At 55.8% G+C, this 13484-nt stretch overlaps 1 protein-coding gene across 1 annotated transcript; it reads left to right on the top strand.

The window, feature by feature from the left end:
• The first annotated feature begins 2651 nt into the window (after positions 1–2651).
• On the top strand, positions 2652–9074 carry CNGA4 (cyclic nucleotide gated channel subunit alpha 4). Its single transcript, XM_047754063.1, has 6 exons — positions 2652–3111; positions 3234–3335; positions 3535–3641; positions 3910–4555; positions 5295–5644; positions 7982–9074. Exons 1-6 carry the CDS (start codon positions 3050–3052, stop codon positions 8488–8490), a joined length of 1776 nt encoding a protein of 591 aa, XP_047610019.1. The 5' UTR covers positions 2652–3049; the 3' UTR covers positions 8491–9074.
• Positions 9075–13484: the final 4410 nt, after the last annotated feature.

The raw sequence follows: 13484 nt of genomic DNA, 5'->3' as shown, positions 1-13484 counted from the left end.
GATCAGCTTGACAAGGCCCAAAGTAGACTAGTAAGGATGTGGTTATTAGATCATCAGGACTTGATGACTGAATGGATATGAAAGGAAAACAAGAGGAAGGATTAAAAAGTGGGCAGTTAGTTTGTATAAATTCAAACACAGGCAAAGCTAAACGATGGGATTAGGAGTCAGGATAGTGATTACTCCTGGAAAACCTTTGACCGGAAGAGGGCAGAGTGGTGTGATGTGAGTGCTGGTTACATGGGTGTGTCCACTTTGTGAAATGTATCAAGCTGTGTACTTAGGAAACGCGTACTTTCCTGTATGGATGTTCTAGTTACTATGCTGTGTAACAAATCATCCCAAATTCAGTGTAAATCAATGGCCTAAATGCAGATCCTAGGAATTCAAACAAGACGGGGCAGGAACGACTTGTCTCTGTCCCATGATGTCTGAGAACTCATCTAGAAAGCGCTCAGTCCTGGTGGCGGGGGGCGGGGGGGGGGGGGATGACTTGAGCCTGGTGGCTGGAATCATCTGGAGGCTTCTTCAGTCCTGAGTCTCATACCTGAGCTGGGACAACTTAAAGGCTGGGCTCAGCTGGGATGGTCAAACAAAGGACAGACACATGACTATTCCTATGGCTCAGGCTTCTTACAACGTGGCAGCTAGGGTCCAAGAGGGAGCATCCTGAGGGGAAGCGTCCAGACAGTGAATGTTCTGGGAGCTTCCAGCAGGGAGTGAATGTTCTCAGAAAACCAGAAGGAAGCTGCACGGCCTTTTAAGACCTAGTCTCAGAGGTCACACAGCCTCACTCCGGCCAGATTCCCTTGGCTGAAACGGTCACAAGAAAGGAGCATAAGTTCTCTAAAACTGCCACCATGTTATCCAATAGAAATAATAATAATAAATACTGCTGCTGGGTGTTTCGGCTAAAAGGCCAGAGATATGGATCATAAGAGAAAGAGCAGATGGGGGAAATGAATGAGCTCGGTTACAGAGCCAACACACTGAAGGTGGCTGTGGAATATCTGAGATAGGCGCGGAGCTCCAACAGAGTCCTTGGGAGTCATGAGATGCTAAAGAAGATCCTGTGGGTCCCCAAGATCGGCCAGAGAGAGTTGGGAGGATAAAGAGAGAGGAAGGCCTGGCACAGAGGCCTCAAAATCACCCTGACAAGAGGGATGGCCAGAGGGGCTGAGGAAAGAGACTAAGAAGAATCAAGAAAACAGAAAAACCAAGAAATGATAGTGTCAACAGAAGCCATGGAAAAGAAGATTTCAAAAAACAAATGAGACGAAATGTTGGGGACTGTAGCTGCTTCTTCCAAGAAACTCTCCAAAAACACAAATCTAGCCACGTGGCTCAACCGTGCAAAACACTCTGCAGGTTCTCCATTGCCTTTCCTTATTCATTTATTTTTGGCCACACTCGATGCATGTGAAAATTCCTGGGCCAGGAATCAAACCTGCACCACAGCAGCAACCCCAGCCACGGCAATGACAGCGGCAGGTCCTTAATCCACTGTGCCCCACAAGGGAATGACTGCCACTGCCTTTAGAGAAAACCCTAGCTTTGGAATGTGGCTAACAAAGCTCTCCCTGAGCTGTCCTCCGTCAGCCATTCAGCCTCAGCATTCACCACCAGCCTCTCAGGTTCTCTTCAAAAACCAAATCTCAGAGTTCCCATCATGGCTCAGCGGTAACACATCCAACTAGTATCCAAGAGGATGCGGGTTCGATCCCTGACCTTGCTCAGTGGGTCGAGGATCCAGTGTTGCTGTGAGCTGTGGTGTAGGCCACAATCGTGACTCAGATCCCACATTGTTGCGGCTCCAATTGGACCCCAGCCTGGGAACCTCCATATGCCACAGGCAAAGCCCTAAAAAGACAAAAAAAAAAAAAAAACTGACGTGCCCCAGTCATCCAAATCTTTTGAAATCTCTTTGCCTTTGCATACTCATAGGCACTTTGCGTGTGGTGCTTCTCACTCTTCCATCTCTAAACACGGCAACTCCTATTCATCCTACAAAACCCAGCCTCAGTTGAGACCCTTCCTAGGGACTGTATTCACCCCCTCTATATCCACCTAAGAGAATACCCATCAGATGTGTAATCACCTGTCTACCTATTTCCCCTACCAGACTGTGAGTGTCCGGAGGCCAGGAAATGTGTTTGATTCATCTTTTATCCCCAGTACTTAGCACGATATTAACCTGGCACATAGCAGGTGTTCTGGTTATGACGTTGACCAAGAAAGATGACAGCGGTGAAAGAGACATCACATTGAGGGGAAATTTTTAGGGCTTTTTGCTCGTTCTGGTGTAGCAGAGATGTAAGCATGTGCACAGATGGAAAACTGGAAGAGGTTGAGGTTCTAGAAAACACAAGACATAACTGGTAAGATCAGGCATGAGAGGTAACAGGAAGGGAATGAGGACAGCAGTGTCACGGGATGGCCCCCATCACACTATCCAGGGGCAGGAAGGGAGAGGGATGAGACGCAGGTAAGGTGCAGGTAATGGAAACAGAACTTACGTCTGACGTGACCCGGCATTCTTTGTCCCTGGAGACCCCTTCCGCACCTGACAGAAGTGAGCCATTCGGTAAATCGTTGTTAAGTAAATAAAAAAATGGGGTTGGAGCAGGGAACTTGCACAGGGTAGAACAGAATGTATTTCTGAGGCTACGCGGCTTCCCGGGACTCCTGACTAGAGGACCCCGATGCAGTTCAGCTCTGGGGAAGGAGTCAGGCGCGGGGGAGACAGGGCCCAGCCTTCCCTGTCAGGCATGCCCCCCACCATCTCCAGGGGCCTCATTAGAGATGTTTAGTTGGGCAGGTGTAAGCCCAGGCCCCAGGAGACAGGGCAGAGCACCAGAGCCACACTGCCTCCGCCCCTTCCGTAGCGGCTGGCCCTGGTTGTGTTGCTAAGAGCTTCGGAAGCCAAAGACAGAGGCATCGCAGCCGGAGGCCAAGGGCGGCTTCTTCCAGGCAGGCAGGACCAGCCCGCACCTCCTGAAGGCACCTGCAGGCAGAGGCCCTGGGCACCCAGGGCGCAGTGCACAGAAACATGAGCCAGAACAGCAAAGTGAAGACGACAGAGTCCAGCCCCCCCGCCCCATCCAAGGCCAGGTGAGAGATGCGGGTCCCCTCTGTCAGATCTACCTGCCTCGCTAGGTACCACTGGATGCCCTCATGGTGCCCCCGGTCACACGGGTGCATGGATAAAACCCGACTTCCGCCCTTGCCCACAGGAGGCTGCTGCCCGTGCTGGACCCATCTGGGGACTACTACTACTGGTGGCTGAACACCATGGTCTTCCCAGTAATGTACAACCTCGTCATTGTCGTGTGCAGGTGTGGCACTGGGCCAACGGCCTTGGCAGAGACCAGGGCTGCAGAGTGAGGCCGGGAGCCAGGGCGGGCTCTCCCCGGGGTGGAGGAGCCGGCGCCTCAGACCGGGGCGAGGGGGCAGCCGAGGCCTGGGGAGAACACCTCCCCCCCCCCCCCAACCGAGGGTGCCCTTAGGCCGAGCCCTTCTGTCCCCGCCGCGCAGAGCCTGCTTCCCTGACTTGCAGCGCGGTTACCTGGTGGCCTGGTTTGTGCTGGACTACACGAGCGACCTGCTCTACCTCCTGGACATTGCGGTTCACTTCCACACTGGTCAGTGAGTGAGTCCCAGGACGGCCCCTTTGGTCCACACTGCCTTCCTAAAGAGAGCCTCTTAGGGATCAGAAAGCGACCCCTCCCCGAGAGCCTCGGCCTAAGCCCCTCTGTTTTATCATTTACCCCTCTGCTCACCCCAGAAACACCCCCCCCCCCAGCCCCAAGCAGGGCGAGGCCCACCCCACCCTGTCCCGCCCTGACCCTCACGCCTGGAGCCCGCAGGTGCCCTGACGGCACCCCACGGCTGACGCCCCGCCCCCACCAGGATTTTTGGATCAGGGCATCCTGGTGGAGGACAAGGGAAGGATCTCCCGTCGCTACGTCCGCACCTGGAGCTTCCTCCTGGACCTGGTGTCCCTGCTGCCCACGGACGTGGCCTACGTGAGTCTGGGCCCGCACGTCCCCACGCTGAGGCTGAACCGCTTCCTGCGGGTGCCGCGCCTCTTCGAGGCCTTCGACCGCACGGAGACCCGCACCGCCTACCCCAACGCCTTCCGCATCGCCAAGCTGATGCTTTACATCTTCGTCGTCATCCACTGGAACAGCTGCCTGTACTTCGCCCTGTCGCGGTACCTGGGCTTCGGGCGCGACGCCTGGGTGTACCCCGACCCCGCGCAGCCTGGCTTTGAGCGCCTGCGGCGCCAGTACCTCTACAGCTTCTACTTCTCCACGCTGATCTTGACCACCGTGGGCGACACGCCGCTGCCCGCCCGGGAGGAGGAGTACCTCTTCATGGTGGGCGACTTCCTGCTGGCCGTCATGGGCTTCGCCACCATCATGGGCAGCATGAGCTCCGTCATCTACAACATGAACACCGCCGACGCCGCCTTCTACCCGGACCACGCGCTGGTGAAGAAGTACCTGAAGCTGCAGCGCGTCAACCGCCGGCTGGAGCGGCGCGTCATTGACTGGTGAGGATGCTGGGGGCATCCAGACGGGCACAGGGGCCGGTGGAGCCGCAGAGTCGGAGGACCGCGGCTGGGGTCTTGCGGGCCCGAGGGCCAGGCAGGGCAATCAGGATGCCTGGGCCCTTCCTTGGGGGGGCTCCCTGGCTGGTCCTCCACCAACTGGAGGTGGACTTAGGGGGAGGAGTTGGGTTTGATGGACAGGGACAGCGACTCCTACACAAGGAAGGATAACCCAGCATCCAGGGCCTTGGAACTGCCACTCCCAGGTAGGACTCAGAAGGCCCTGGAAGGGGTAAGTGAGAAGAGCAGTGCTCTTCAAGGGGTGGCCAAGAAATGGGTGATGCTGTCCCGGAGTCCACACCACAGGCTGGACAAAGGGAAGAGGCACCAAGACGGGGAGCTAGAGCAGACCTCTGAAGAAGACGGGGCCTGGTGGCTGAAGGGATGGTTCAAGACCTCACTGAGTGGCGGGTAGGTAGAGCCTGACCGCAGCGGAAGGGTCTGTCCCCTTCGCTTCAACGGGTGGCGGCCTCCAGGCCCTGTGTGAGGGAAGAGAGGTCCAAACATCGTGACCCACAGAGAGCGGACCGAAGCTCGCTATCAACCAACCCTCAAGTAGTCCCATGACCCCCGTGAGCTCTCAGTGCGGTTGGGTCCTTGGCTGAAGAGTCCTGATGGAAGGCACAGAGAGAGGGAGGCACGTAGGGGGCTGGGGAGGAACTGAGGCCACCGTTGCCCCCAGGTACCAGCACCTGCAGATCAACAAGAAGATGACCAATGAGGTCGCCATCTTAAAGCACCTGCCTGAGCGGCTGCGGGCGGAAGTGGCCGTGTCTGTGCACCTGTCGACCCTGAGCCGGGTGCAGATCTTCCAGAACTGTGAGGCCAGCCTGCTGGAGGAGCTGGTGCTGAAGCTGCAGCCCCAGACATACTCGCCAGGCGAATACGTCTGCCGCAAGGGGGACATCGGCCGAGAGATGTACATCATCCGAGAGGGTCAGCTGGCCGTGGTGGCTGACGATGGTGTCACGCAGTACGCCGTGCTTGGCGCAGGGCTCTACTTTGGGGAGATCAGCATCATCAACATCAAAGGTGAGCACCCCGCCCTCGTTCCAGGGGCAGGGCCAGGGGAGGGGCAACGGGGACGGCAGCGCTCCAGGCTGACACCAGGTGGCACTTGGGGGCCTACAGACCGAGGACACCTGGCCCTTTGCTGAGTCCCTAGAGGGCTCGAGAGGGAAGCAGGACATAGAGGGTCTGTTCCCTGAGAAGAGGCTGAGCCGAGGTCCATGAGCAGGTGGGTCTCCGGAAGAGAGAGCAGACCTGAGCCGTGGGTGTCCACCAAAGGCACCAACGGACCAGTGGAAAGTGGCAAAGATAATAGCAATTAATAATAATAATAAGAGCTAATATTTATTGCCTGCTTACTACACGCCCTGTTCAAATGCTCCACATACACCAACTCATTAAATTCTCCCAGCGGCTCTATAAAATAGGTACCGTTATCCCCATTTTAAAGGGAGCACAAAGAGTTTGGGGAGCTTGTCCAAGGGCACACACGTCCTAAGTATACACACTTGGGGCCGATCCCTGGGACGACTTTCCCATAGCCACATGGAAAGGGAGGTAGAAGGAAGGAATTCCTATCTACTCCATCAGCTGCAGTCTGGGCCAGGTACTGCACCCTGGCTCGTTTGTTCTCTTATCAGCCTGGGCAGGGGAGCTGTTAGACCCAGTCACAGGGAAAGACGCTGAGGCCGCTGGGTGGGAAGAGCTGAAAAGAGGGTGAGCACACGGTCACTGACTGAGGCTGGATATGCTCTCCGCCTGGGGGTCCCACTCCCCAGTTGTCCTAAAGGCCTCACGTCTCTCCTCCAAGAACTCCCCGCACCCCATGTCTGCCGTCCGCCACTGTCTGCCTGACTCTGGACAAGTCACTTCCCTCTTTTAGGCCTTGGTTTCCTCTCCTACCCAAAGGGCTGAGACCAAAAACCCAGCATGGAGTTCCCTGGCGGCACCGTGGGTTAAGGATCTGGCATTGTCGCTGCCGTGGCTGATGTCACTGCTGTGGCGTAGAGTTGAGCCCTGGTCTGGGAACTTGCACATGATGGGCTGAAGCAAAAAATAAAATAAAATAAAACCCAAAGAGGTATTTGTGAGGATTAAATGAGCTATATGCATGAAGCACTCAGCACAGTGCCTAGCACATAGCAGGAGCTCAACAAGCAGTGGCTCCCCTGCCCCTTCTTTTTTTTCTTTTCCTTTCTGGCAGGGGCGGGGGGGGGGGGCTGCACCTGTGCTGTATGGAAGTTCCAGGCCAGGGGTGGTGGAATTGGAGCTGAAAGCTGCCACAACCACAGCAACACCAGATCTGAGCCACATCTGCAACCTTTGCCTCAGCAACAACGGATCCTTAACCCACTGAGCAAGGCCAGGGATGAATCTGCATCCTCATGGATACTAGATCTTATCCTGCTGAGCCACAACGGGCACTCCACCCTTGCCCCTGCTAAGGTCCTTTTAGCTCTGAGACTGCAGAATCCAGACCAACCTACCTTCCCACCCACCACCCACCAATACTAAAATGTTAATGATACCAGTTCCCCTGCTTAAGTATTTCAGACGCTGTGTCTCGCCTCTCTCCACCTCTCCCTCCCCCTCGCACCCTGCTCCTCAGCCACCCTGGGCTGCTTACTCTTTCCTGCAACCACCTACCTACCTCTCTCCTGCCTCCAGCCCTCTGCCTAGCTGCCCCCTCCACTCCCCCAGCTCCCTCCTACTCAATCCAGACAGCGTTTCCTCCAGGTTTCCCTAAATTCTCTGCCTTCCAGCGTTTTAGGGGCTCTTTGCCTGTCTTCCCACAGTACAGATGCGCGTCTACACTGCATCAGCTATACTGTTATATAACTATCCGGTTAAATGTCTGTGTCCTCTAGGAGTTCCCGTTGTGGCTCAGCAGGTTAAGAACCCAACTCGTAGCCATGAGGATATGGGTCCGATCCCTGGCCTCGCTCAGTGGGTTAAGGATCTGGCATGGCCAAAAGCTACGGTGTAGGTCACAGATGCAGCTCGGATCTGGCGTTGCTGTGGCTGTGGCACAGGTTGGAGGCTACAGCTCTGATTCAATCCCTAGCCTGGGACCGTCCATATGCTGCGGGTGTGGCCACACATCAAAAAAAAAAAAAAAAAAAAAAAAAACGCAAAAATGAGTGTCCATATCCTCTAGCCTGTGTGTTCTTAGAGGCAGGTCGCTGACATGTACCCAGCACGGTGCCCTGTCCCCACCGGCGCATCACTGAATGAAAGAATTAAAGAGGCAGCAAGAGGCTGGCAGGCACGCCCCTGGGGGCGGGGGTCCTGGTCCCGGAGAGACTGCCCCCACCCCCTCCCTGACTAACTGTCCCCCGCGTGTCTGCCCCTGCGCCCCAGGGAACATGTCTGGCAACCGGCGCACAGCCAACATCAAGAGTCTGGGTTATTCGGACCTGTTTTGCCTGAGCAAAGAGGACCTGCGGGAAGTGCTGAGCGAGTACCCGCAGGCCCAGACGGTCATGGAGGAGAAGGGCCGGGAGATCCTGCTCAAGATGAACAAGCTGGACGTAAACGCCGAGGCGGCCGAGATCGCCCTGCAGGAGGCCACGGAGGCCCGGCTGCACGGCCTCGACCAGCAGCTGGACGACCTCCAGACCAAGTTCGCTCGCCTCCTGGCCGAGCTGGAGTCCAGCGCCCTCAAGATCGCCTACCGCGTCGAGCGGCTGGAGTGGCAGACCCGGGAGTGGCCCCTGCCCGAGGAGCTGGCCGAGGCCGACGACGAGGCCGAGCCCGGGGAGGGGACGTCCAAGGAGGGGGAGGGCAGAGCTGGCCAGGAGGGACCCCAGGCCCAGAGTGACCCAGGCCTATCCCGCGACCCCCCCGCCAAGCGGAGTCCCGACTTGTAGGAAAGCCAGCCTGCAGACACTGCCATCCTGCCCGCTTGGTTACGGAGAAGGCAGGGGACTGGGTCTGCAGAGATGCGGGTACACGTCACCCCTAGCTCACCAGCACACACGGGCGTGCACACACACACACACGCACACACACACACACACACACACGCACACCCCAGTTGCACATAGACGCACCTGCCGCAAGACTGTGCATTTCAAGTAAAATGCTCTGGAGTCCCCCTCTCAGGGCACACATGCTTTCTCACGTGGGTGTGTCTTATACCCACATCATATACACACTTGGAGTCACACGCCAGTCTCACGGATGCCCTGCACAGGTTTGCACACACAGGTGAGCCCGCAGAAGCTCTCCCAGAGCCCTCTGGTTCCCAGGTAGCTTGTAAATGCCTCTCCCTATGGGGGGCCGACAAGGGTGCCCTGCGATTGTGCTTCAATAAAGTATCTGCCTCTTCGCTGAGCATTTCTGGGGCTGACCGGATAAAGCAAAGCCAGGGGATCCTGTCTGAGGTCTGAGTTCTGATTTCCAGGGGCAAGGGGCACGGGCTTGGATTCAAAGAGGCAGGGCTCCCTGATGACTCTAGAAGCGGTACTGAGCCCAGGCAAAGCAGGCTTCTGCATCACACTGCCTCGAAAGCACATGCTTTCAGAGACCTACTCACGCACACTGACCACTGCCTCTTACAGCCCCTTGAGCTCTGAGGGGATGGATCTAGCGTGGCAGTCAGAGTCCGACCCCTGCCCCTTCTTCCTTTCTTTGGTTCCGCCCTGGGGCCAGGGCTACCTTGCACTCAGGACTGACTCCAGGGGGAGAATTGTTTCCAGCAGCACCCACCTGGCCCGTCTTACCAGGCTGGTTGTCAGAGCTGGCATTAGTCCTGACAGAAATCCAGCCCACCTCGGAGTTCCCGTCGTGGCTCAGTGGTTAGCGAATCCAACTAGGAATCACGAGGTTGCGAGTTCGATCCCTGGCCTTGCTCAGTGGGTTAAGGATCTGGTGTTGCCGTGAGCTATGGGGTAGGTTGCACACGTGGCTCGGATCCTGCATGGCTGTGGCTCTGGCGTAGGCCGACAGCTGTAGCTCCGATTTGACCCCTAGCCTGGGAACCTCCACACGCCGCAGGAGCAGCCCAACAAATGGCAAAAAGACAAAAAAGAAAAAAGAAATCCAGCCCACCTCTCTATGGTATTTCAAAATCAGAGTGCACTGAATGGAGACTAGGCAGGATGGAATATCATGTTTGGAGAGTGCGGGAGATGCGCGTTTGGGGAGTTCCGGGGTATCTTTGGCACACCTAGAAGGGGTCTGCAGGCTTGAGGCAGAGTCAGGTGTCACCTCTGAATCAGATTCACTCTCAGCACAACTTTAGCTCCTCCAGGGCCGGGCCAGGCTTTGAGTGCCAGCTATGCCAGCTGGTATTTTAAAACATGTCTGGAATTTAACTTACCAATATTAAACTGATACATTTATATTATATTGATTGATGACACAGATCAAGGCCATTGAAAGAAGGATTTATTACTTACAGTCCCCGACAGGAGGGTGCACTCTGCCATTCGAGGCCATGTGGGGAAGCACCAGGGTTGGTCAGGAGGCAGAAGGAACAGGAAGAAAACATGGGCAAAAAGGCTTTATTACTACAGAGGTGGAAAGCTGTTAGGTGGGGACTTCTCCTACCAGGCAGGAAGCAAAATGCCACAGGGGGGCTCACAGTTGAAAGGTTCATCATACGATTTTCAAGTGACCCTGAAAGTCAGACCACAGGGGAGAGGTAAACAGCCTTGGTCACTGACTTTTCTCATGATTTCAAGATGCCGAATCATCGATTATAGGCGATCAAGAATGATTATTATAGGTGACCCAAGGCAACACAGGGCGGGACCCTCAGTGCCGTGAGGGCGGGGTGCGTAGGCGGCACCTGCTGATGTGTGGTCACGGTGTTGCCCAGAGCTCTTGGTGTCCTCAAAGCTGACCGACGGTTCAGACATGATGCAAGTGACACAGATGGACTCAGACAAGAAGGACTTGAGTTAAAACTTTTTCAAATGGCCATGGAGACTGAGGCAGGGGCTGGAGCCGAGGTGTCAGGAGATATGGTGAGAGTCATTGCACATGAAATAATTATTTTGTATTTTTTTATTAAAATATAGTTGACTTACTATCTTGAGCCAATTTCTGCTGTACAGCAAAGTGATCCAGTCATACATACATATATAAATATATACATTCTTTTTCTCGTATCATCCCCCATCATATGCTGTCCCAAGAGACTGGATGTGGTCCCCTGTGCTACTGAGCAGGACCTCGTTGCTTATCCATCCTAAACGCAGAAGTTTGCAGCTACTGACCCTAGACTCCCAGTCTGTCCCCCTCCTCTCCTTCTCCCCCTTGGCAACGACAAGGCGGTTCTCCGTGTCTGTGAGTCTGTTTCTGTTCTATAGACAGGTTCATTTGTGCCATATTTCAGGTTCCACATATAAGCGATATTGTATGTTGTTTGTCTTTCTCATTTAAGACTTACTTCACTTAATAGGAGGCTCTCTAGACGCATCCATGTTGCTAAGTCATTTTAAAATAGGCGGTGATTTTGTGATATTTCCCCACAAATGAGGAGATCCACAAGGCTGGCACTGGCTCTGTCTTGTTTACCCCTGTATCCTCAGGGCCAAAACTGCGCCTGGCGTACAGTAGGTCCTTAAATATATATTTGGCCATCAAAGAGATGGGCGTTAAAGCAGGTAAGGGCCCAATGTTGGAGGAAGATGCATCCCAATTTCTCAAGTGGTTTTCCTACCATCTCAGCCCAACCATTTCCAAGGCCAGGCAAGCTCCTTCTTTTCTTGAGAATGACTGTTGAGGGCGGTAACAGTGGTAGCAGGGTGGTAACCAGAGGAGGAGAGAGTCACGGAGCAGAGCAGGGCCTGTGAATCACCAGCGAGCCTGCGCTGCCCGGGGTGCTGAAGTGAGATCCAAAGACAAGGGACCACCCACTGCTCTGGAGAAGAGCTGCCAGTTCCAGCTGCCTGCACACGCCTGCACCCACGCAGCAGTGGGAGGAGGGCAGGGGTTGGGGAGTCATGGCTAGATTCCTGCAGGGTGTCAGGAACTGTTCAAGGGCCCTCCTGCCGAGAGCCCGGCTGCTTCTGGCTTAGCTCCTCTCCCTCCCGAGGGACCTAGGGCCCCACCCACTTCCCTCCTGGGGTCACTAACCTCAAGACACCTGGCTAAGATTTGAGACTTACATGGCTCCTCAGTGTTCCCAGCCAGCTACTCCCCCACAGAAGCTTCTCCAGCCTAGCCTGCCTCACCTTTTTCTTCCTGAGGGTTTGGCTGCCAGCCCCCAAGACAGATGGAAGTAAAGGATCAAGCTTGGGAGGAAATTAGATTCGCTGGGAGATGGGCCGCCCAACCCAGGGAGGAGCTGGTGCAAACCCGGAGAGCCAGGAGCAGGAGCCAAGGTGGGTGGATTCTAGCTCGGGGCTGAAGGTAGGGTTTGGCTTGAGGCTTGGATCAGAGACAGATGGTCAAGCCAAGCTGGAGTTGGGGTCAAGGCGTGGCCCGAGCCAGGGCAGGTATTAGGCTGGCTGGCCTCAGAGCACCCCAGATAGGTCAGAGTTCGGAGCCAATCAGGTGCTTGTAGCCAGTCAGAGTCAGATTTTAGTTGATTGCTAACTACCGGGGACTCTGGGCCTCTTAAAAAATCTTTCAAGGTTGTTGGAAGAAATGCTCGGAGAATTAAAATGTAAATGAGATAAGGAATGTCCACCAGATCCCGACAGAGAGCAAATGCTGATAAGGAATCATAGCTACGGCCATTATTCCCATCCTTCTGGCAGCTCATGCCTTTGAGGCCCTGGGGTGCGCAGTCCTGCTTGGCCCTGGGCCTTGGGGCTGTGCGGTCGTGGCCGTGTCTGGCCAGCAGAGGGCGCACGGCTCTCCTTCCCTTCCCTCCTTCCAGCTCCCTCCCTCCCAGGCCTCAGGATTGCCTTGCCTGGCAAAACTGGGAGAATTACCCAGGGAGAAGGGAATCTTTGAGACAGAATCATGGTCTCAAGGGATTTGTGAAAAACCCTATTCACATATTTTAGCAAAGACCAACATGCAGCCGTGGTGATTCTGGGAGACATTTCAGAGGGAGCAGCACCCAACCAGGGCCCGAGCACCTGTTGTGGGCAGCACCACCGAATGGCTGGGATCCCTCCTGGCTTTTCACCCAGAACGCACAGCCCCTCTCCGTGTCTGGCATTGCCTTCCTGCTCGCGGTACCTCGGCCTGTTGTGCTCAGCCTTGCCCTTCACCAGCAGGTCCCACAGAGAGCTGGTGGTGCGAAGATATTCCTGGGTGACTTCCCGGGTGAGCCTTCCTGTGGTCTTTTTGGCCCTCCAGGGAGGCCCTGGCTTGGGGGATCCAGACCCCTCTTGGCCCCCCTGTAAGAGTCCGCGTCCGAAGCCAGCTGTAACCCCCCAGCAGGACCCAGCCCCCTGCATGTTCTGCGCTACCCAAGCCCTGGCTCTGAAAGGGCCATGCCTTTCCCTGGTTTCTCTCCTCTGCCCACCATCCCTGGCTGCTCTGGCTCCAGCCCATCTGTCTCCTCAACCCACTGCCTCTGTTTAATCACGCCAGGAGGAGGGCATCTCCGTGGGCAGGGAGTGTGGGGGAGGAGCTCGGCACAGAAGCCTGTCTGCACAGCGCAGAAATGCAGAGAAAAGAAGGCCTTGAAAGACAAGGCAGCCTAATGGGCACGGGGGGGGGGGGGGGGGGCAGGGCCAGTGAGCCCCGAGTGGGCACCCGAGGACCAAGTGCCGGGTCCCACCTCGCCCTGGATCCCAGCGGCTGTGTGGCAGGGCCAGGGCCTCCGAGACGGAATCTGTTCCATGAGCTTCACATGCCGGGAAGAGGCCCTGCCTTAGAAAGCAGGTGATGGGCCTGAGCATCCAGCACCGTGAGCGCCTCTCTTTCGTTCTTTCCCTCGAACTTGCACTGAAGT

The sequence above is a fragment of the Phacochoerus africanus genome, chromosome 11 (assembly GCF_016906955.1).
Source record: "Phacochoerus africanus isolate WHEZ1 chromosome 11, ROS_Pafr_v1, whole genome shotgun sequence".
NCBI lineage: Eukaryota > Metazoa > Chordata > Mammalia > Artiodactyla > Suidae > Phacochoerus > Phacochoerus africanus.
Note: the sequence above shows the minus strand (reverse complement) of the source record. Positions and strands in the feature narration are given on the sequence as shown.